General features: G+C 49.8%; 4 protein-coding genes across 9 annotated transcripts in view; 3 read left to right on the top strand and 1 right to left on the bottom strand.

The window, feature by feature from the left end:
- Positions 1–1,751, top strand: srd5a3 (steroid 5 alpha-reductase 3). 2 transcript variants are annotated; one of them, XM_067229964.1, is made up of 5 exons: positions 1–215; positions 361–512; positions 723–914; positions 1,089–1,220; positions 1,321–1,751. In XM_067229964.1, exons 1-5 carry the CDS (start codon positions 4–6, stop codon positions 1,578–1,580), a joined length of 948 nt encoding a protein of 315 aa, XP_067086065.1. In that variant the 5' UTR covers positions 1–3; the 3' UTR covers positions 1,581–1,751. The 2 variants fall into 2 exon arrangements, with proteins under 2 accessions (XP_067086065.1, XP_067086064.1); XM_067229963.1 differs by having other exon boundaries at positions 1,065–1,220.
- Positions 1,752–2,252: 501 nt separating this feature from the next.
- Positions 2,253–6,200, top strand: tmem165 (transmembrane protein 165). Its single transcript, XM_067230036.1, has 6 exons — positions 2,253–2,598; positions 2,949–3,174; positions 3,475–3,650; positions 4,060–4,242; positions 4,916–5,021; positions 5,111–6,200. The coding sequence occupies exons 1-6, from the start codon at positions 2,449–2,451 to the stop codon at positions 5,185–5,187; spliced, it is 918 nt and encodes a 305-aa protein (XP_067086137.1). The 5' UTR covers positions 2,253–2,448; the 3' UTR covers positions 5,188–6,200.
- exoc1 (exocyst complex component 1) overlaps positions 3,194–22,938 on the top strand; it is a 44,282-nt gene continuing 24,537 nt past the window's right edge. Inside the window, exon 1 of the mRNA XM_067230026.1 lies at positions 3,194–3,204. The gene's annotated coding sequence lies outside the window, so the exon portion shown is untranslated. The remainder of the gene's footprint in view (positions 3,205–22,938) is intronic.
- clocka (clock circadian regulator a) lies at positions 6,583–22,647 on the bottom strand. Of its 5 annotated transcripts, none has more exons than XM_067230031.1 (22): positions 22,550–22,647; positions 16,698–17,121; positions 16,392–16,483; positions 14,475–14,534; positions 13,913–14,061; positions 13,678–13,769; positions 13,333–13,422; positions 12,988–13,108; positions 12,785–12,898; positions 12,475–12,593; positions 12,298–12,380; positions 12,080–12,186; positions 11,671–11,818; positions 11,408–11,483; positions 10,909–11,056; positions 10,502–10,596; positions 10,260–10,394; positions 9,962–10,120; positions 9,512–9,673; positions 9,159–9,340; positions 8,681–8,966; positions 6,583–8,533 (listed from the first exon to the last, which is right to left on the bottom strand). In XM_067230031.1, the coding sequence occupies exons 3-22, from the start codon at positions 16,409–16,411 to the stop codon at positions 8,198–8,200; spliced, it is 2,682 nt and encodes an 893-aa protein (XP_067086132.1). In that variant the 5' UTR covers positions 16,412–16,483; positions 16,698–17,121; positions 22,550–22,647; the 3' UTR covers positions 6,583–8,197. The 5 variants fall into 5 exon arrangements, with proteins under 5 accessions (XP_067086132.1, XP_067086135.1, XP_067086134.1 ...); XM_067230034.1 differs by having other exon boundaries at positions 10,260–10,391; XM_067230033.1 differs by having other exon boundaries at positions 10,909–11,053.

Here is a 22,938-nt window from a genome sequence, read left to right as displayed (position 1 = left end):
AAGATGTCATTAGGGCTCAATGTAATTGAAACTACATGGTTGTTATTAGTAATATTATTTTTCTTGGCTGTATCAATACACACGATTTCGCTTTATTTGCCTAATGAATGTGAGAAATCTCAAGCTTTCATTTTATTTCAAGATCTAATCCGATACGGTAAAACTAAGAAAAGTAAACGCGACACCTGGCTGCGTGTGTTTGACATCCCCAAAAGGTGACTACTGTAAAGCTAACCTTATGTGCCTGTAGCCTAGAGAACCTGTTTGATAGTTTAATAGCGGTTGCTGGACTGGGGGAGATTCCAAGCAGATTCCTGCTCGTTGAACTGATGCTGATGCCCCATTGTTCCTTTTGAATAGATGGTTCTGGCACTTCTATGCAGTGTCTGTTCTCTGGAACGGATTGCTTGTGGTGGTATCCCTTCGTGCCATCCAACGAGACGAGCCATACCCATCATGGTTGACTGACACACTGAGCTTTCTGGCAGGATCACCAGCGACTCACGGCCAAGGTAGCCGAGCTACATTTTCTTTACTCCGTAGTGTCTCATGTTAGAGTCTGACGAGGTATGTGTTGTCTCTAGTTATTCAAATGAATGGGTTATTGAAATGAATGTCCGCCAGAGTTCGATAACAACCCATTCATTTGAATCAGGTGCGTTGGAGCAGGGAAACATCTAGAACATGCAGGGCAGGAGGTCTTCAGGCCGTCTCTCCTCCAGCTCCACAGGTGTGCAGCGTGGCGGTGCAGGTGCTGCTGTGGATTCACTGCCTCAGAAGACTGGCGGAGTGTCTTTATGTCAGCGTGTTTTCTGATGGAGTCATTCACGTGGTCCAGTATGTGTTTGGCCTGGGTTACTACATCCTGCTGGGACTGACTGTCCTGTGCTGGGATCGTATGACCGGAGGGAAAGGTGAGGATTGACCTGTTTCAGGATATGTCATAGATGCTGTATCTTGCATCACATTCCTGTATGATCACGTTTAAGCGAGTTCCAAATACAGATGTAAATCACAACTCGGGGACATTTTAGTTAACACCCTGTGTGATTTGGTGATGCTAGTTGAGGGGTGTATGGTTTCATTAGGAAGTCCTGCGCCTCCGGTGTTAGCCCAGCTGGGTGTGGTCCAGGCGGCTGGAGTGCTGCTGTTTGGCTGGGCCTCCCTGCTCCAGCACCGCTCCCTGATCACTCTAGCTCGCATGCGGACTGGGGCTTCAGGTCAGCCATCAGCTTTCAACTTATCAAATTCAAAATATGCTAAATCTCTTGTTGTACCCGTAGTTTTTTGTTTTCATAATTTGATCTCCTCTTCATGCAGGTGCAGTGGAGACTCTGGCCCACCGGGTTCCCAGCGGGGGATGGTTCGAGCTGGTCTCCTGCCCCCACTACCTGGCAGAGCTGCTTATCTATGTGTCTCTGAGCCTGGTGTCTGGAGGTGTTTCTCTCACCTGGGGGCTGGTCGTTCTCTACGTGCTCTTCAACCAGGTGCTGGCTGCCCTGCTGTGTCATCAGTTCTACAGGAGCAAGTTTGAGTCATACCCACAGCATCGTAAAGCCCTGATACCGTTTATATTGTGATTTTTTTGTGTGTTGTATAACTCATTTTCTTTGATCATTGATAAACAAAGCTGTTTCTAAAATACGGACTGCATTACTCAAAGGACAGGGTCCTGCAATTATACCTGGAAGCATGCATAAATGCTGTGAATATCACATTGTGCAATGTTCCACACAACAATGATACAAATAAAAGATACATTATTGTATGTTGTGGATTTTTACGAAGTGGAATAAGAATATGGGTTGGCTGTGTGTGTTAAGAGTTTCATCTTACAAGAAGGCATGGCCTCTGACATCAATGCCTTCAACTAACGATCATGGTAATGCTTATGTTTAATTAATGCTGCCTGCGCCAAAAGCTTCAGTTACACTGCGCTTCTGTCAAAGTTTGTCGCACAAACCATGTGTACTTGAGTTCTATGTAAACGTGGCTATTATGTTACAGTGGGGAGTATTTGCGTCGGGACATGAACCACTGCTTTGTTCATGGCTTTATCGACTTCATCAGCCGTTTCTTGGTAACTTCCTCTTCTCTGCACGTCTGGCAAACTCGATACTTTTTTTCCCCATGATACGTGATTGACAGATCAAGTTTCCAATTGCAGCAATGCTGAGCGTTTACGTCAGAGTGTTTCTTACACGTTGTCGTTTCTCTGGTCATACCACTGCAAGAGTTCCTCCTCTTCTAAGTAGCATGTCACCAACTGAATGTGCTCCGAGTCGAAAACATACCGTGAAGTTGACGAGTAGCTTCGCGGTGTGCAGCTTTATTTGTCTTTTCTTTTATTCTTGAAGATTTCATTTTTATTATTCAATACTTCAGCATTCAAAGACTCTTTCCTCACCGATCTATTCGAGCCTAATCTCCGCGCTTTGCCTTGTTGAAATGCCTTTCCTGTTCGATGGAAGGAATGGACGCGCTAACAGAAGAGTGATGTGTGTTTTGCTGGCTGGGGTAGTTCTGGTGTTGTTCTCTGTTGAAGTTGCTGGTACTCCGGAGGAACATAAATCCGTACAGGAACAATTGCCCCAAGAGGTACACTTACCTGCCTTTTAACCAAAACAACTGTTTGGCTAATTGGCTAACTTGCTAATGGTTGCTAGCTACTATTTTGAGGACAAGACAGTCTTTCTCACTCTGCATTGTAGCTGGGGCCTCAATGTGTAGTGAGAAAGCGGCTTTACATAGGTTTGGTGTTATGTTTTGATTGGTAATTATGACGAGAACCACATTTTATATTATGAAGTGTTATTGTTAACATTACAAACGGGTCGTAACATTTTCTCAACTCATCTGTTTTGCGTAGAGCAAAAACAGGGAATTGCTATCAACACACACAGCCAACTAGCTACTACTAGCTAACATGCTGGTTTCCCTCCATACAGAAAGTCCCCACTGTACACCCTATAAGTGTAGTTGGAAGTGAAAATGATCCCAACAAAGGCAACCTGGGCTTCATCCATGCTTTTGTGGCGTCCTTCTCCGTCATCATCGTGTCGGAGCTGGGAGACAAGACCTTCTTCATCGCAGCTATCATGGCCATGCGGTACAACAGGTTCACCGTGCTCGTTGGGGCTATGCTTTCTCTGAGCTTCATGACCTGCCTCTCAGGTAAGAGGGGGTGGGAGGAGGGAAGGGCTGGTGAGGCGATGGAGGGGTGGTAGGATGAATGGAGAGGGTAAAATATGTCTCCAGACCCACGATAGATTTGTGATTTGCTAAAGTGGTGCTTCCTTGGAGTGTGTGTGGTCTGGGTTTTGTCAGGGCTTCTTTACTGGAAGCGTGTGGTCTGCCTGTTACTGTATTCATTTAGCAGGTGCTTTTACCCAAAACAACATACAGCAACAACATGTTGAACTGCTCTACACACAACTGTAAACACAACTGAACTGTTGTGTCTGTGTGTCTCAGTGCTGTTTGGCTACGCCACCACCATCATCCCCAGGATTTACACCTACTACGTGTCCACTGCCCTGTTTGCCATCTTCGGGGTGCGCATGCTACGCGAGGGGCTGAAAATGAGTCCAGACGAGGGCCAGGAGGAGCTGGAGGAGGTGCAGGCTGAGATCAAGAAGAAAGATGAGGAGGTGAGGGCTGGGAAGCCGTGGGGTTATGCCTGGTCAAGGTATTATATCAATGTGTGTGTGTGTGTGTGGGGGGGGGGGTGTATGGAGGGATGTGTGCGGAGGTGTATGGTTAGAGGAGGAAGGGGGGAATATGGGTGGAGGAGGGGTTATGGAGGCATGTGGAGTGGTTTGGGGAAGTGTGGAGGAGAGAAGGGGGAGGTATGGATGTGTGTGGTGGGGTATGGGGGGGATTGGGTGTATGTGTGTGTGTGTGGAGAAAGGGGTATGGAGATGTGGGTTCTGGGTCTGGTCTGAGCTCTGCTGTAGTTCTGTGTCTGGTCTGAGCTCTGCTGTAGTTCTGGGTCTGGTCTGAGCTCTGCTGTAGTTCTGGGTCTGGTGTAGCGTCTGGTTCACGTTCGGACTCTTTCAGCTCCAGAGGTCGAAGCAGCAGAACGGATTGTCGGACGTGGAGATGGGCGCCGGCACCGGTGGGCAGCAGAGCCGCTGGCGTTACCTCATCTCCCCCGTGTTCCTGCAGGCCCTCACCCTCACCTTCCTGGCCGAGTGGGGCGACCGCTCCCAGCTCACCACCATCATCCTGGCCGCCCGTGAGGTCAGTCTGGGGCCCAAGCCTTGAGCTGGAGGTCTGTACTGCAGGGCTTATTGAAGACGTTTCACAGTCAACATGATAACACTAGAGGGGGGGGGGGGGGGGGGGTGTTTTTAAATCAATTATTGGAATTCACATAGGCTGTAACCCTAGTACCTAGTCCGTCCTCACAAAAAACACACCACACACACCCCAGGAATTCATATTTTCACTTTGAATCACAGTGTATCACTGGTCACCATGCAGAGGAGCTATTAAAGTATTACGTCAGCGTGCCGGATGTCCAGCGTGCGGCCGTGAGAAGAAAAAAAAATTGGGAACTTGCATGCGGTTTAATATTTTCGAGTCAATTCATTTCACCTACCAATCATATCAGAGGAACGCAGCTATAACTTAACGTTACAAGCCTATCAGAAGCCGAGCAGGGCAGGTCCTGGCAACACAGTGTGAATGAGATCCATGCGTCACGTTGGCGTCGTAAGCATGGGGATGATGTCCCATAAAGGACTCAAAAAGGCCTGGTGCTTGTTTCTGCACGTTTTGCAACAGCAACGCATCAAGAACCCATCAGATTTATGAGTATAGTGTGTCAGCAACACCCTCCCTATGCTTTCCTTAATATAAGTATTGATATTTGAATGTAAATCGACACACTATTATTGTGTTGTGCCCTCAGGACCCTTTTGGAGTGGCGGTTGGCGGCACCCTGGGACACTGCCTGTGCACCGGGCTGGCCGTGGTCGGAGGAAGGATGATCGCCCAGAAGATCTCTGTCCGAACCGGTAACCCCTCTCTGCCTGCCGCGGTTTCCATGCCAGCCGGTCTCTGTCTGCTCGTGGTTCCTTCATGTTCTCTTTGTTTGGTTCTGCAGTTACAATCATCGGAGGAATCGTCTTCCTGGGCTTCGCCTTCTCGGCACTCTTCATCAAGCCTGATGCTGCACTCTGAGAAGCAGAACTTAACACTCAATTTGTACATACCTGTAAAAGTTGTTAGACTAGTCAGAGAGGCTGTTCATTTTGTGAGCGAGTATATGTGACAGGGTACTGTGCGTGCGTGTGTGTGTGTGTGTGAGAAATTTGAGGCTGTGTGTGTGCGCATCTGGATGCTGTCTTCTTGTCTTACTCAGTGTGTGTTCCCTCAGCTGTCTGAACCAATAGCCAAGCATACCTCTCCCCCTGTCAGGCCTTTCTCTACTGCCTCCCTCCCAGGACCACATGCATCCTGGCTCGTAGTTATTCTAAATAGCCCCCTGGAGGACCTTACCCAAGCCCTATGTCCCTCCCTCCCCCCCATGCACCACCCTCCTCCCCGAGCCAGAGTCGGACCCCCCCCTCACCTCCGAGTCCAGGTTCCAGAGACCTGTGCATCTCCGGTCCTCCCCAGCCAGTTCGCCTCTGTTTTCTCCCATTAGCATTCTGCTGCCATGGCAAAACAAAGCCATTTCTCCCGTGGGCCTGAGGTGTCGATAACACAAGCCGGGTTTACGCCTCCAACCATGACTCCCCTGGTTTATAACTCAAACGATGACTCCGCTGGTTTGTAACTCCATTCCTCAGGTCAGACTGCAGCTACAATTCCTCTGCACTGTCTGAGCAACACTGGTGTTTAAATCGGGCATCCTTTCCTTACAGTCACTACCAGTAGAACAGGAGACACTTGGCAACAAAGAGATTGTAAAAACCCTGAGCCACTAAGTTACATCTTTTTATTGAGCATGATTTCTAATTTATTTTACAACTCCTGGAGCACAGATTATGATTCATGGTTGTACTGTAATTGTTTTGTGTTTTTAGGCTAAAGAGTAGGTGAGTGGGTACATTTTGTGGCCTGTGTACATGGTAATGCTACTGTCAATATTTGACAGGTTGTATCGTAGAGACGAAAGTGCTAGTCACATCGATGTACCTTTGATTCCTGAATGCCTGTCCTTCAGAGCTCAATAAAGCCCTTCTCATTCAGGCTGTTCTGAAGTCAGATGTTGTTTGTGAATGACAGTGCCGCTTACAATTCATGCAGTGTGGTACTATCCTACAAACATAAGCATTTACTAGCATGTGTAGTTGAAATCTCAGACCTTGTTTAGGTTGGTTCTGGGAAGCCCTTTTGCGACACTGCTTGTAAAAAAGACTACAGATCAAATGTGATTAGACTGATCGAACAGTTTTAACAGCAGTAAGCCACCGTTAAGATGTGTTGAGTCAGCATTTTCCATGTGCATGGTAAGTTTGGCATTCTTACCCGGAGTAAAAATGCTAATTCATATTGTCACATGGTGCATGAAGACAAGTGGTGGGTTGTTAAAAACGAGTATTCCAACTCATCACACACTACTTCCAAATGTGAATTTTTGACCATAACATATTGAAGATGGTTCATATTTATTGGGCCCTTGTAACAAACATGTCGACGACAGTAAAATCCAATTAAATAAAAACGCTTTCAGTTTTGCAGTCCCGTCTCCAAGCAACAGCCTGCACAGTGCATGTGTGTCAGTTTGTTTAAAAGCTCTGTTGGTGTTTCCTGTCGCAAAGGGCAGGGGAATGACAGTTTGACATGAACATGATTTTATTCACACGTCCAGGTGTACGTGTCGCTTAAAATCCTTCTTGTCTGTCTCTTGATCACCCCCCCCCCCCCCCGTCCTTCATGCTTTTGTCTTTGTGCAAACGAGTTGTGTCAGTGATATTGAATTACATTCATTCAAGGACTGCACTGCCTCACCCTGTACCCCAGGACCTAAATAGGGCAGGCTGTCTGACTGGTCTCTCTCTGCATGAATGGTCCATGTCTCTTGGGAGAGACCAGCCTCACACTGCCAGTCCTGCTGAGGTGAAGACCACTCCGGTCCTCGACCAGCCTTCACAACTAGCACATCTACAACTGCGTTCAAACGTGTTTGGGAGCTGCAAGATCTGAGTTGTGTCTGTACTACAGCCACCAGAGGGTGTGGGGGGTTCCTGCATTGTGAACTTGAGATACTGCAACATGAGGTCGTCAACCCAGAAGTTGTTACCGTGCAAACTTGTGATCCTGCACCGCAACAGTGACATAAATATGTTAAGAGATCAACTGTGACCGTTTAAAACATGATAGAATGCATAAAAAATCTGAGGTTATTCCTATAGCAAAATATGACATCTTTAGGACAGGAAATGTATGGCGTTATGCCCCTGGAGTATTGCCATGGTAACATCCTGGAGTGTCACTTGGGTAACATCCTGGACTATTGCCATCGTAACAACCCTGGAGGTAAAAGAATAATTTCAGTCTTTTCGGTATTAAGAGCTGTATGTACTGACCTACAAAACACTACACTGTGTATAAAAATATTACATGTCTAAAACATGTCTGTAACGATGATGTAGATCGATAAGTTTCAGTAGAGTTGCAGACAGAGTGAGTATTAAACAAACTGTGACACAGACTGCAGCTGTCGCTCTGCTTCACAGTCCAAACCTCTCTGCTCCCGTTAGAAAACAGCATATCCAACGCTACAAATAACAGCACACATTTAATTTCATGCAGCATCATATAAAATATTAGTTCTCTTTCTTTTTGTCCATATAGTATATTTACATATTATTTTACATATGTGTACAATCACAGCTCAATCCACTTTTTCTAAAATTCTTTTCGGACCCATAAATCGTTATGACAACTACAGGATGTCAGCTGGAGAGTTTGACCTCTGAGGAACCCGACACTGAAGCACTGAGATGACCCCAGACACCAGTAGTGGCGGTCGGGGCCAAGAATCTGTATCAAGGAGAGAGTCTCCTGTGGGAGTCAGGAGCCATGGCCTGGACTTGGGCGAGTCTCTGGCCTGGACACCTCTCTCTGGGGGTGGTGTCTCTTCAGGTGTGTGTCTCTGGAGTCTCCGTCTCACACCTGGACCCCGGTATCTCCAACTCAAATCTGGTTCCTCCAGTTCTACCAGACTCCACTGGTTGCCCAGTTACTGAGGCTGCGTGCTAGAGCGGTCGGGCATGCTGTCTGCCCTGTGAGAGGATAGCTGTTGTTGCTGTTGCTGCTGCTGCTGCTGCTGTTGTTGTTGCTGAAGTTGATGTAGTTGTTGTTGTTGAATTTGTTGTTGTTGTTGGAGCTGTTGCTGCTGCTGCTGATGTTGCTGCTGCTGCTGTTGGAGCTGTTGTTGCTGCTGCTGCTGGAGCTGCTGCTGCTGGAGCTGCTGCTGCTGCTGGGCCACGGTGCTGAAGGCCCCGGGCTGGGGCAGAGGGAACGCTGCCTGCAGGATCAGCTGGGTGGGCTGGCTCCCATGCAGCAGACGAGGAGCCTGGGGGGGACGGGGGGGGGGGAGAGGAGGACAAGAGGAGTGTGAGAGGAGGGGGAGTGCAAGGGAAAGAGATGGAGGGGGGAGGGGAGAGGGGGGGGGGGGGGGGAGAGGAGCAGGGCAGAGAGGAGCAGGTGGGTAAGAGCGTACCTGGATGAACTGGGGCTGCTGTTGGGGAAGCTGGGCCTGGCCTTGCTGCACACCTGGAGTCTGTTGCCCCTGCGCTTGCCCCTGGTTCTGCGTCTGCTGTTGGCCCTGGTTCTGCCCCTGGTCCTGGGGTTGCTGCTGGGCGATGCTGATGGTCTGTGTCTGGCCTCCCTGTGGCGCAAATGCAGTCACCACCTGACCCATGAACATGGTGGTCGGAACCATAACCGCTCCACACCCCATTGGACCGGCCACCAGCTTAGTCAGGAGCTGTGATCCAGCAGGGAACCTGGGAGAGGAGGGAGGGAGAGAGAAGGAGGGATTGAACGAAGAAGAGAAAGGCGGAGAGAAACAGCAGTAGTAAGAGAGTGCATTTACAGTGTACTACTGAACTACAGTAGTAGCTACTGTAACGTGCTGGTGTGATTAGGCGTCTCCACGGCAACCGCCGCTGTGACACGACGCTGACTCGGGTCTGTACCGGATCTGCCCCGAGCGGTCCTGAGCGAAGGTTGCCATGGCAGCGGCGTTGGGGCCGGAGTTCTGGGCCAGGCTGCTGGCAATCTGGACAACACCGGGCTGGCCGGGCTGAGAGATCATCATGGTGTTGTAGAGAGACGCAGGTAGAACCCCCTGCTGGGCCTGCAGGGGAAGGGACGACCTCTGAGAGACACACACACACACACAGTCAGCTCTGTGTCCTAGAGGTGTCCATTCCTGCTAATTCCTTCAGGGATATTGGAATGAGGTATGTGGAAGGAGGCATGTACACTATGTGTGTGTGTGTGTCAGACAGACTGAGTAGTGGTGAGAGGTACGGAGGGCTGGACTGACCTGTGTGAGGGCTGAGCTCTGCTCTCGTAGCAGGCCCTGTGCCTGGGCAGGCTGCTGTGTGCTCTGAAGGCCTGCCACCACCTGGCCCTGCATGGCGACAGCGCCCCCCGGAGGCACGGAGGCCCCCTGCGCCAGCTGCACCGCACCAGGCTGCAGGAACATCTGAAGGGAAGAGGGGAGGCCAGAGTTAGACTGGGACATACACACAGGCACACACATGCACGCACACACACATAATTGCTCTCTCACACACAAAGACAGACAGACACAGTCTCAGACACTATCTTAACTTATCCCACGTGTTCATAGTCCCACTGGAAGGTGCTACTGAATGTTGGTTCTGCTCTTTCTCTATATAGAGAGCCCTGCCCTCACCTGTAGCCCCACGAGAGGGCGCTGCCCTCACCTGTAGCCCCACTAGAGGGCTCTGCTGTGGCTGTGCTCTCTCACCTGCAGGCCCTGCCCGTGGACCTTCTGGAGCTCGTCCTGGATCTGCTGCAGCTCCTGCTGCTGCCGCTGGATGTTGGCCTCGATCATGCGAGTCCTCTGCTCCAGCTGCTCCTTCAGGTGCTGCATGGCGTCCATCTGGCTGGAGAACTGCAGCATGGGCTGGCCGGAGGGAGGGGAGGAGAGAGTTAGGAGGCAGGGTCTAGACGCCATCCCCTCGGGAGGGATGGCGTGTTCGATGCCCAGGGTCTCAATCCCATCCAATATTGGAGGAGGACAGAGCCGATTTAGTGGATCTCACCTGGATACTTGGCTGAATCTGTTGTTGTTGTTGTTGCTGCTGCTGTTGTTGTTGTTGTTGTGGCTGTTGTTGCTGCTGCTGCGACACCAGGGACGTTGCCGTGTTCTGCCCGGTGTTTTGGGAGCTCATAGACTGCTGTAGAAGGCCAATCAGAGGCGCCACATCAGAACCCGTGACCCCCCCTATAATCTCACGCAGTGACACGGCAACGGCGTCACGTGACAACACCGACTAAAACCGACCTGGCTGCTGATAGACGACCTTCGCTGCGATGTTCTCTCGATGGCAGGCTGGCGTGCGGGCGCAGTTCTGTCTGTCTGCACCTTGGTCTGAGAAGCTGAGGGGCACACACACACATATTACTGACAAACTGGTGGAGTGGGGGTGATTTATGAAGGCTGTGTTGTGGGTGGTGTGAAGGTGATGATGCGTGTGATATGGTGTGAATGTGACGCTGTGTGTGTGTGTGTGACGCTGTGTGTGTGTGTGTGACGCTGTGTGTGTGTGTGTGACGCTGTGTGTGTGACGCTGTGTGTGTGTGTGACTGTGTGTGTGTGTGACGCTGTGTGTGTGTGACGCTGTGTGTGTGTGTGTGACGCTGTGTGTGTGTGACGCTGTGTGTGTGTGTGTGACGCTGTGTGTGTCTTACAGCCGGGGTCGGACACGGCGGTGCGGGAGGAGGACTTGAGGGAGCTGTGCGAGGAGGCGGAAGGCGTGCGGCTGCGGTCGAAGCGTTCCAGCGCCTCCTTCAGACCGCACGTGTTCAGCTGGGACTCGGAGCCCGAGTCGCGACCCTGCTGGACCAGAGACACCAGTCAGACACACTCACACACACACACACACACACACACACACACACACACACACACACACACACACACACACACACTGACCCTGCTGGACCAGAGACACCAGTCAGACACACTCACTCACACACACACACACACACACACACACACACACACACTGACCCTGCTGGACGCAGAGACACCAATCAGACACACACGCTGCAGTCACCTGGGCACATATCCCGCTCACATCGAGAACTCAGAACAAAAACACCTCCTTTTTCCCCATTTGACAGGTCAATGGGATCCTGTACAGGACTATCCACCACAGCATCCTGCTCGACAGCTCGTCTGAGTCACCTTCTCTGCAGAGATCTCCGGCAGGGCCTCCTCGATCCCCAGCTCCCTGCGCTGCTCCACCCTCACCTCGGCGTAGCTGCGGCACACGGGACACACAACGTCCTCGTCAGAACCCCGGCAGCTGCACTGGCAGACCGGCTCTCACTGCGGCCCTATTGTCTTAACGTCCTACTGTATATATGACTGTGGTGGTTGTACCCCTGCAGTTGTATCCTATTGCAGGGGCCACCTCTTCCTGCGTGACTCTAGTGGTCGTGTCTTACCTCACCACCGTGTGTGTGCAGACGATGAACTCGGGCCGGGAGTTCCACTGGTGGTAGGTGATGTAGTAGTGCGTCTGCAGCCAGATCCACTGCTGGCCCTTGGTGAGAAACCTGTAGTAGCACGACTTCCCCTTTCCGTACTGCAGTACTGTGAGAGAGAGAGACAGAGAGATAAAGAGAGATAAAGAGAGAGAGAGAGAGAGAGAGAGAGAGAGAGAGAGAGAGAGAGAGAGAGAGAGAGAGACAGCGAAAAAGAAAGACAGAGACAAAGAGAAACAGAGAAGGAGACAGAGGGAGACGGGGAGAGAGAGAAAGCCAGACAGAGAGGCAGTGAGAGTCGAGTGCAAAGCGCCCCGGTGCGTGAGGAGCGGAGCCCTGGCAGGCGCGGCAGGCGGGAAGACAGCCTCACACTGCTCGTGACACTTGGCCAGCGTCTCCAGGTCGTCCACGTGGTAGTAGTCGTACCCCGAGGTCCCCAGCACCTCGAACGGCAGGTAGCCTATGATGGGAGGAGCCCTGCGGATGGAAACAACCACGCCGTCACTCCACTCGGCACACACACAGAGGACGCTGCTCGTGGAAATGGGCTGCGCGAATACAAGTTTGATGTTGGGGTGCCAAACTCACCTGTGGTCCAGGAAGAGAAACTTCCACTCCAAGCTGTGCCTGGAGGTGAACTCCTCGTTCGGCTCGTCCACCGTGCACATCTCCTGCAGAGACACAGAGGGAAGATGACACCATGGCCCCCCCCCCCCCGGCGGAACACTCCCAGACACAAACGTACTGTACGATCCAGACTCCTACCTTGATGAACTGGGGTTTGGCTAATCTCACAGTTGCTATAAAACACACTCGGTCCCCAAACGACGAGTGGAGGGATCGCTGGATGACTCCGTCGAAACCGTTCAGAGTAGAATTAGGCACTGCAGGTAGAACAGACAGGTGGTGGGTAGGTAGGTAGGCCTGGGACTGTGTGGAGCCCTCTCTGACACTCTCTCTGGCTTGTAAAAATAGGGCTTTGCACATCAAATCTCACTGGATTTGATAGGTGGAACGACAGTTTCACCTGGTTCGGAGGCGCACCAGCCGGTGACTGAGGACCAGATGAACTCACCATTATTCAGAGATTTGAAGTTCCCAATGAATTTGACGTACTCGTACACGGGAGGCTCTTTGGGGTTGATAGTTCCTCGGAGCATGTGGCAACAGAACTCCAGCTGGTTTTTAGCTGCAAACCAGAGACTCCTGTTATTCACACCCAGGTCTATCTGGACTAGGATTAGGCCCAGGCCTGGATTAGGGTTAGAGGTTACTTACTCTTCATGTACTCTGGGGTGAGCGGCTCTCCCTCCAGGACGTGGGAGGACAGGGCCTTGTACACATCTGAGTGCTCCCCCGCAGGGAGGAAGTTCAGCAGGTTCTGATCCACCAGGTCAGACTGCAACACACACACAGACACACACACACACGCATGTATTCACACACACACGACAGTCACACCTACATTTTTGGACTACTGACATAGGAGGGTCACATACATCTACCTACAGTTGGCCCTTAGAAGAAACACCCCTAGATTCGTCATTACAGTCGTTACTCTACAGCAGAACAGCAGCATCCTTCCTGGTTTAGCTACAGACCATTCTAATAAAGGATACTCACAGGTAGGTGTTCCAGCAGCGAGGTGACACTTTCAGAAACGTAGATGATGTTTCCATCCGTCATGATGGCCAGGAAGAAGCCATCCAGAGCCTGCCAGACACATCAGTTGTCGTTACACACCCCAACGCAGTTACACACCGTAACACACCCCAACACACTGTTACACACCACAACATCACACACCACAACATGGGGAAGAGTCGTCTTTTTCATGAAACACTGGTAGAGCTCCTTTTTGGGTGCTTGATCTTCCGTACATTCTGCATGCATGCGGCGCTGGATGAACGTTGTCCGCTAGATGAATGAGATGTTGTGATGTTTAGATGAGGCAGTGCAGCGCCTCACCTCCAGCATCAGCTGAGTGAACTCTTCATTACTGAGGAAAGTGGGTTTCCAGTCCTGGCGGATCTCACTGGACTCCGACTGAGCAGCGATTTCTGAACAGGGGAGATGACATTCATGACTACCGGCACATTTAATACATACACTCGGGGTAAGGGTTACGGGGTCAGGGGGCCAAGGTTGCAGGGGTAAGGGTCAGCGTTACAGGGGTCGGGGTCACTGGGGTCAGGGCCTTTACCTTTATGCTTACGCAGGAAGTCAATGCTCTTCTGCAGGATGGTGGACTTGTCCATCTTGCGTGTGTTGCCAGGCAACATGGTGCCCAGCTCCTTAATGAGAACATTGAACTGGTCTCTCCTCTTCTTCTCAGACTTGTTCCGGGACACGCTGGGGGTTCAGAGTTCAGACGGGTGGAACCACTCATGTCCGCTAATTTCACAGTTATTTTCATCCCTACTTTCTACAGGCACTTTTTGTACGACACTTTGGATAAAAGTGTCTGCCAAATTAATGAAATGTCAAATTTCTGCAACAAGAGCATCTCGGTGACTCACCGAGGAAAAAACGTGAACCACACTTGAGGTCTTACCACAGTGCCCCGGGTTCAATTCCAGGCCGGGCCCTTTGCTGCGTGTAATCCTCTCTCTCCCCTGCCTTTCCTGTCTCTCTCATACTGTCATTATCATTCTTTTTTTTTTTTAAGCAGAAATGCCTACAAATATTTCTACAAAAAAAATAATAATATTACAGCAATGGTTACTTCTACTCCACAGTGCAGTTTCTCTTGTTCAGGACCTCACCGTTTAGCTTTGTCTTTTTCATCTTCTTCCATTAATCCATCAAAGATACTGCCGTCATCCCTGCAAGGCAAACAGTAACACTAAGATGAACCCTGATGCAGCTTCGCTAAGATGAACCCTGATGCAGCTTCGCTAAGATGAACCCTGATGCAGCTTCACTAAGATGAATCCTGATGCAGCTTCACTAAGATGAACCCTGATGCAGCTTCACTAAGATGAACCCTGATGCAGCTTCACTAAGATGAATCCTGATGCAGCTTCACTAAGATGAACCCTGATGCAGCTTCACTAAGATGAATCCTGATGCAGCTTCACTAAGATGAATCCTGATGCAGCTTCACTAAGATGAACCCTGATGCAGCTTCACTAAGATGAACCCTGATGCAGCTTCCCACCAGTGAGACCTCCAGTGCTACTCAGCCCTGGCAGGAGAGGGCGCTGGTCATGGCCAGGCTATATTTAGAGTGGACCCTGTGCTCAGTAACTCAGCTGGTATCCGGACATAACAAGGGTGCAGAGGGGAGACCCGTGCTTAGTCAGCCGACCCAGACTGGCGTCACACAACCAACTGTTTTTAGAACTCTGACACAGAGCGTTATTAAAGGGTAACGACACTTCCAAACTCTTTTCAGGTAGACCGCTGTGGTTAATATATATATGCATGGTTAAACTCTTTATCCTGGTCTTGATTCTTACAAATGTAGAAAAAATATTTGTGGGGGGATTTTTGGGGGTGGTGGTAATTTTATTTATTTTTTTATGGGGAGGAACAAAGAGATTGCAGAGCAATGACGCTAGTGTGTGTACGTTAAGGGCGTGTTGCTGATGTACAGTAGGCCCTTCCTGAGGTAGGGTGACTGTACAGATGACAGCAGGGAGGTGGGTGCAGCCCTACAGCCCCACAGAAAGGTAGCTGAGCCAGCCTAAGTCACGCCTCACCTCCCCCTCAGGCGTGAGTCACCACCAGAGCCCTCTGGCATAGGCCACATGTATGTGCCTGCTAGTGTAATTCGCTCTGTGGTTTAGCACTCGGCCGCAAACTGATATGCATATGAGATTAGAATAACCCAGGATAGACTAACCCAGGTAATACTAACCCAGGTAAGAGTAACCCAGGCTACAGCTCAACCAAGCTAGAGCTAACCCAGGTTCTGAGGGATGGAGCCAGGCTAGACTAACCCAGTTTAGTCTAACCCAGGCTGGACCCAGGGCATGGGTGTGTCAGCAAATATGATATCTATTGTTGCAGAGCCCACGCTTACAAACACACACTACAATTCAAACAAACCTTCATCCCCCTTTACCTACAGGCCACTGACATAGCCCCAGCCCCAGCCTCTAGTCTCAGACTCTAGTTCCAGTCCCAACACCACACTTTAGTCCCAGCCCTAATGCCTGACTCTAGTCCCAGCTCTAGCCCCAGATTCTAGCCCCAGATTCTTGTTCCAACCCCAGTACTAGACTCCAACCCCCATCCCAGACTCTAGTCATTCAATCCTAGCCTCCTATATCAACTGTGAGGGCACACACAAAATCACGAGCAACAACAAGACACTCAAAATGGAGCTTGTCCGAGCTGTCGGCTAATCCTGGGATTAGGACAGGAGATTCCACACTGCAGGGATAGGGAGTTTCATTCACCCCAGCCCAAGCTGGCTCTAGTTATGAGAAGTAGTGTACGCTGTAACTATGAGAAGCACTAGAGGTGTAAAGGCCAGTCAACAGTTGTTGGGTTCTGTTGGTTTGTTGTGATATGCCTGTTGGCGTTTGATGGGGTAGTTTGAAAATGACAGTCATCTTTCCATCCATTCTGAAGCCGACAGCCAACAGTTGAATGTTTTGAATGTTTGTTGGTGTTTGTTTGACCTGTTGGGGCAGTGTGACAGTGCACTAAGCAAAGTGGCGTGCTTGACTCACCGGTCTATGCTAGAGGTCATGTTGTGGGCTGTTCAGGGTTGCCGTGGTGGAGAGTGTTTTTTTAACCGTGAGGTAGACATTGGTGAACAAGCCTAGGAGGTGAAACCATACATGAAAGAACGTCACATTCATCTTTTTCCACAGACGTGTACTTGACATGTACAGATTTTGTACATTCCCATACTTAGGACAACTTGAATATATGTATGTTTATACTTATACTGGTACACTTTCAGAATAATATTGTATGAAATAAAAAGGTATATTTCAAATAATTATATAATATTTTGTTGCATGGGGTCTCACCTCTTGTCCTGCTGGATTGAGGCGAGGGCGTTCGGGGCGGATGGGTGGGGGGCAGGGGTCGGGGGGGGGCTGTGTCGGAGCTAGACAGGTACAGCAGGAGACGCTGCAGGGTTCACCACTGGCCAGCTCCCGGGTCAAAGGTCAGAGGTCACCAGGAAGGCGTTGCTGTGCTGTGTTTTCCGTCTGCTGCGCGTGGTGAGGTACCACATGACAGCTACATGGGAGGACCTGCCAGGTCGGAGGTCAAAGTTCAGGGGTTGGGACAGGTCAGGGGGTCAGGACAGGTCAGTGGTCCTGGGTTTGGGGTGGACAGTCTGGGGTCCAGCAGCAGATTTGGCCTGAGAAACGCACAGGAAGGTCAACAGTCACATGTTTTATCTGGGAACCCTCGAAGAACCAGAAGACTCCTTGTTGAGTCTGGGATCTGGAAAAGAACACGGGACACATTAACGTTTGTCCCCAAGTCACACACAGCCTGCACATGCCCCTGACTCCACACATGACCAGAGCTTTACAAACACACAACCCTCCACTGTCTCCACACACACACACACACACACTGTATACGCAGAAAAGCCCTGTAAACAAACACACACCCACAAAAGTCCAAATACAAATATTTCTGCTCTGACTGACAGCCTCATGGTGTCAAGTCAGATTTGTGGGTCAACATTGTAACTCGGCTTGAACGCAGGCTGTTTCATTGCAGAGGAAAGTTGCTCAACAACAGTGGAGGTTCAGCCCACAGCCTAAACAGGGACCTGGGTATATACAGCAACAGTCCAAGACGTCACAAACATTTTATGAGCGTCAAATAGATCCCATGCTTTATATGAGTCCATGTCAGGGATAAGTAAGCAACACCAAGCTATGTGGCTGATGTTCAATCAGGAGTCTGTGTGTTACAGACTGCCGATTGTGAAGGTAGTCCAAAACCTTTGACTGCAGAGAGAGAGCTCCGTTGTGGGAACGAGGGGATGCGGAAGGAGGAAGGGTGTCGCGGTCCGCTGACTCCGAGCTATGACGGCCTCGCCACACGTGAGTCCCTCGCTGCACGTGACACGACCTGCATGCTCAAATGGCTCCGGCACAAACACAACACCCCAGGGAGAATCAGGTCTCTGTCTCCAAACAGGTTTTATAACATAATGACCCTCCGTCATGGCATAACGGTCGCATGGACACATCTGGGTCAAGATAAGGGGCCTGTGGACGATTGGCCAGATCCCCTACTAGACCTGAACTTCCTGTTGAAACATTAATTTTTGTTGACTGGAGAAGACCTGGATTATAAAGGTGGTAGGTTAGAACCATGGAGATGAGAAACAGGAAATGGAAAGAATGGACAGGGAACAGGAAGACGGAATCAGAAGAAGCAGGAAGAGGACAAGATCCGAGGAAGCAGGAAGCACTAAAAGGACAGCACCAGCAGATGCAGGAAGCAGGACAGCTCCAGATGAAGCAGGAAACAGGAAGAGGACTGCTCGAGAGGAAGCAGGAAGCAATAAGACAGCATCACAGAAATTAGGAGGTAGGGAGAGGACAGCTCCAGAGTGCAGCAGCAGTTCTAGGCTATAGTTGTGTAACTGTGACATCAGTGCTTCACTGACCCGCTGACCCAATGACCTAGTTTTTTGTTTCCTACTCCTTCTACTCTAACTGCCCTGCTCAGGCCGATCACAATACTCGACTAATCAATGTTCAAAACCCTAGGAGCCAATCCCTCCTCAGAACAAGCAGCAATTAGCCCTGAGCAGCCAATAGTAGCCCAGTTTTGCATATCACAGCATTCCTCAACCTATGAGGCTGAGTAAACGCAGACCCAGAGGAGCCAGAGAACAGGAGAACAGGGAGGGGAGAGAGGTGGAGAGGAGACAGGGAAGTAGCAGGGGAGAGAGGTGGGTTGAGGACAGGGCTGGGCAGAGGGGACAGGGAGAGAGAGAGGGGACAGAGACGGAGAGGGGACAGAGAGGGAGAGAGGACAGGGGGAAGAGGGGGACAGGCATGGAGGAGGGTGGGGGACAAGGAGGCAGATGGGTGCGGAGGGGAACAGGAGGGTAGAAGTGTTCAGGGCGCTTCAGCCAACACCAACATGCCGCGCGTCTCATATTTCCTCAGCTTCCTCTCCGCTATCCCGTGTTCACACGCCTCTCACCAGACGGCTCACAAGTAGGTCAGCAGAGCTGTGAGGATGGTGCATCCTCGTCTCCACCGCGCGCACGCAGGATCCGTAACGCCATAGCAACCGTACCGCCATGACGGGTAAAAATAGCTCAGTTGAATTCCTCCGCACGGGATCCTCCCTCCATCCCTGACAGCATCCCCTCTTCCCATCCTCCGTGTTCCCTCCATCCCCTGAAGCGATTTGTTGATTTATTATTTGATTGACATATTCCTTTTAGGTGTTTGTTCCATGTTTGGACAGCCAGGTAGAGAGCAGGTAGAGATGGAAGGTAGAGAGAGCAGGTAGTGTCCAGGTGAGAGCTGGTGTTAGAGGATATTACCATAGTAACCAGAGCCCATGAGCTCCAACAACAAGCTGACCTGCAGCCAGTCAGTCTCAGAGCTAGAGAACATACTACTCCACTAGAACATTTGGAGAACATCCCACTGTGCCAGTAGAACATATGGAGAACATCTCCCTACTCCACTACAACACCTGGAGAACATCTCGCTACTCCACTAGAACATCTGGAGAACATCTCACTACTCCACTAGAACACCTGGAGAACATCTCAGTACTCCACTAGAGCACCTGGAGAACATCTCACTACTCCACAAGAGCACCAGGAGAACATCTCACTACTCCACTAGAACATCTGGAGAACATCTCACTACTCCACTAGAACATCTGGAGAACATCTCACTACTCCAACGCGTGCACACAACACATACACAGAAAACCCATAAACAAGTGTGACGTCATGGAGAGCCTCTGAACACGCACTGTCAAATACACATTAGGCTATGACGTACGCAAGCAAACACGCGCACGTTAACACAACGTATTCATTTAGTAGACGCATACACACACTCAACAAATAGGGTCTTCACTTAGCAGGCGCATACACACACTGGACAAACACATCCCCGGGCTTACTCACGCCCACAGAAGGTATCAAGAACAGCACCTCTTTACGTGACATCCACACCGTGATAGGGGTGTGCCCGGCCAGACTGTGCTTCCTCATTATTCAACTGTCGTTTCACCTTGATCACCTCTGCTTTAGAAGACATTAAGCTTTAATTCAGTCTCACAAAGACATTGTCCACGGAAACTCCACCTAGAAACCATTCATCTCCGCTGTTCTACGGGCCTGCAAACCCTTACATACTCTACTCTGGGTGTGTAAAGGCAGGCTCATTGTTGTGTACTTTCAAGAAATGTCCATAACTCGTCAACGCAATCCAAACGTATGACTGCGTTGTATCAGAACACAGACGTTTCACAGCTCCTGCACGGCAGCCTATCAGTGTGTAGCACGGAAATCAGGCGTACGCCCACCCTCTGGGGACAGATCTGTGGACATACACAGGGGTGTGAAGCAGCGTTAGGGCTGTACAGCCAGCTGTGCCTCCACTCACTCACTAAGCTCCAGGGTCACAGAGTGACTCTTTGTTCGGTGTTTGCATCCTGAAGCCCGCAGAAGGGAATGTCTGACAGACCAGCAGCATCTTTCACTGGCTGCAGGAGGAGGAGGACCCCATGTTGGAAGGGAGGATGAGGAAGTGGAGAAGAAGGAAGAGGAGGGTGACTGTATGCAACAGGGAGGATGAGTAGGGAGGAGAAAGAGAAGGAGGATCTTGTGCAGGAGGAGGAGTAGGAGGATTAGGAGAAAGGTGAGCAGGAGGATGAGGAAGTGACTCCTCAGGGCATCTGAAAAGTAACCTCTACATGAACTCAGGACAAGCCCAGTCCAAAGGCAGACTTTATTGCTACCGATAAACAAAGCATTTCCGAATTTCTTTCTAAGTCCCAAGTCACCTGCTGCTACCTCCTCAACATGACTCAGCACAGTGCACAGTCGACCCACTATTCAAGGCAACAATAAAACACATAGGGCTGCCACAAGAAGGGAAACGTGGACAGAACCTCAGGATCCACACTGGATCCGTTTTTTTATCTATATCAAAATCAATCAGACACCTGTCAAGGACTGGGGTGGGTCACTACCCTATCTGGTTGTGTGGTTGTGTGAATATGTAGTTGTGGTTGTGTGGTTATGAGGTGCCCCCAGTTCAGCATTTGGAGCTCCAGCTAGCTGCCTGGCAGTCCCAGAGCTTCTGATGAATCCCAGCTAAAACATCTGGGTCATTCAGAAGGTTCCAACAGCATCCAGGGACAAGACAACACACATCAGACAGACAGACCTGCCCTGCCCTGCCTCCAGCACAGAGCCTCTGTCCCAGACAGGACAGTCGTTAAGTCCAGGACAAATATAAACACAAGCTTCCTCTCCTGGAAGCACATGAAAGTAAAGTGTGTGTCATTGGGTGTCTATGTCTATGTGCAACTGAATATACAATATAGAGAGAGCAGGTATATGTGGGTGGTGAGAGTGAGTTAAAGTGAAGAGAGAGATATGAACGTCTCCAGGAAGGGAAGTCTCACCTCCAGTTCCACCAGGAGGGGAACCCTCACCTAATGGTTACTATGGCTTTGATCTGTGATATCCAACACATGATACACCTCTGATGATGCCACAATTAAGCCATTTCAGACCCTCCTCCTGATGAAATTACACAGACCTGACCCTGCTTCTGGTGACATCACACAAATGGTGATGTCAGGCAGGGTTTCCCTAGCGTAGTCCTGGCTTCACCTCGTGGGCAAAGTCGCTTCTCGGAGTCAGAGCATAACCCAATGAGCAGCAATCCAGCTACAGCCTTTGCATCCTGACAATCAGTCTCGTCATAAAGATACTTAACATAAAAACCTAAACACAAACTTTGTGCACCTTGAATGTGGACTAGCCTAATAAACCCGACGTTCCACGTCAAGTACATGAACTGTCAACAAACATGAAGCCATGCTAAATGTTCTAGAAACATTAAACATCTCTATCGCTTGCAGAGAAAGTTAGAAGGCTAATGACCAAAATACTCACTACACTGTTATAAATGCAGTTTCGTGCCATGACAACAAGGAATATGTCAATGGCCTGATAATCAACTCACATCCGGTGTAGTCACATCTATGTAGCCAACTGATTATTGATTATGCCTCCTCTCGCTCAGGCGCTTATCGGTCTGCTACAGGTTGCTCCCTCATCCTTTAGAACAGCGAGAGAAAGCGAGGTCAATTGGATTTCTTTGCACTTCGCGTCCAATAACCGTCCAATAATATTGCACTGGTAAAACAATAACAACCACTTTCAATACTCACTGTACTCAGGTGCCCTGTGACTGTACGCTATCACAAAGTCAGCATCACTTAGACATTAAACGTTAGCTATAGATACGGCGGAGAACTGAAGTGCGCGAGCTGTCATCTGAGAGTTGGCTACAAGCAGCCGAAACTAACGTGTTTCATCTCTCAGACAAAACCAGGGGAACTGCAAAGCAAGCAGGCTATTTATACAGCCAAACATGGTATTGTCATTCAAATATAAACGTTAGACAGCAAAGCGAGGAACGTTTTACATGTAATAATATTTGCGGCGCGTTATACAGTAAGGACAAGCCCCCCGGTGATTTCTCTTCTACATAAGGAATGTGGGTCACCAGGCCTTATGAATCAAGAAAGCATAGCAAGAAAAACTGCTATTTATTCCTTCGCAATACCACTACTCCGCAAGACAACAACATTCGAACACATTGCATATATGTTATGATAAATGTCACGCTCGTACCTTGAATGTTTGTCCGTCCGTCGGGATTTTATTGCTCTAATTTATCGCGAGCAGTAGACGGCTCCGCTGTGCGGGGCTCAACTCAGTTGGAACAACAGCTAGGCCTACGACTGTCTCGAAACGCGCATGCCCAGTTTAACATCAGCTATTTTACGATATTATAATTCTAAAAAGCATTGACACATGGAAATACGTATGTGACTTACAACACAGTTGAATTAAAATGATAACTGACTCATAGTTCGTGATCGTATATGAATCGCATTTGACTAACTGTGATTTTAGTGCCGTGCAAACTTCAAACCAGCTTACATAAAAGATTTAGGGTAGGCTATTATAAACATACACAGCTATGTTGTACTAATATTAAGTGCCCTTCGACTTGTTTG

The sequence above is a fragment of the Osmerus mordax genome, chromosome 26 (assembly GCF_038355195.1).
Source record: "Osmerus mordax isolate fOsmMor3 chromosome 26, fOsmMor3.pri, whole genome shotgun sequence".
NCBI lineage: Eukaryota > Metazoa > Chordata > Actinopteri > Osmeriformes > Osmeridae > Osmerus > Osmerus mordax.
The sequence above is the reverse complement of the archived record's forward strand: the minus strand, read 5'-3'. Positions and strand labels throughout refer to the sequence as shown.

What these genes read in the sequence shown, in the direction of transcription:
- clocka (XM_067230031.1), bottom strand. Translation starts at nt 16,411, where the DNA reads ATGACCTCTAGCATAGACCG. An exon ending in CCAAACCCCAGTTCATCAAG is followed by an intron (nt 12,381 to 12,474) that starts GTAGGAGTCTGG and finishes GTGTCTCTGCAG; the next exon opens with GAGATGTGCACGGTGGACGA. An exon ending in CGCCGTGTCCGACCCCGGCT is followed by an intron (nt 10,597 to 10,908) that starts GTAAGACACACA and finishes TGTGCCCCTCAG; the next exon opens with CTTCTCAGACCAAGGTGCAG.
- tmem165 (XM_067230036.1), top strand. Translation starts at nt 2,449, where the DNA reads ATGCCTTTCCTGTTCGATGGAAGGAATGGACGCGCTAACAGAAGAGTG. An exon ending in AGGAACAATTGCCCCAAGAG is followed by an intron (nt 2,599 to 2,948) that starts GTACACTTACCT and finishes CCCTCCATACAG; the next exon opens with AAAGTCCCCACTGTACACCC. An exon ending in TCAAGAAGAAAGATGAGGAG is followed by an intron (nt 3,651 to 4,059) that starts GTGAGGGCTGGG and finishes GGACTCTTTCAG; the next exon opens with CTCCAGAGGTCGAAGCAGCA.
- srd5a3 (XM_067229963.1), top strand. Translation starts at nt 4, where the DNA reads ATGTCATTAGGGCTCAATGTAATTGAAACTACATGGTTGTTATTAGTA. An exon ending in GTGTTTGACATCCCCAAAAG is followed by an intron (nt 216 to 360) that starts GTGACTACTGTA and finishes CCTTTTGAATAG; the next exon opens with ATGGTTCTGGCACTTCTATG. An exon ending in TCGTATGACCGGAGGGAAAG is followed by an intron (nt 915 to 1,064) that starts GTGAGGATTGAC and finishes TGGTGATGCTAG; the next exon opens with TTGAGGGGTGTATGGTTTCA.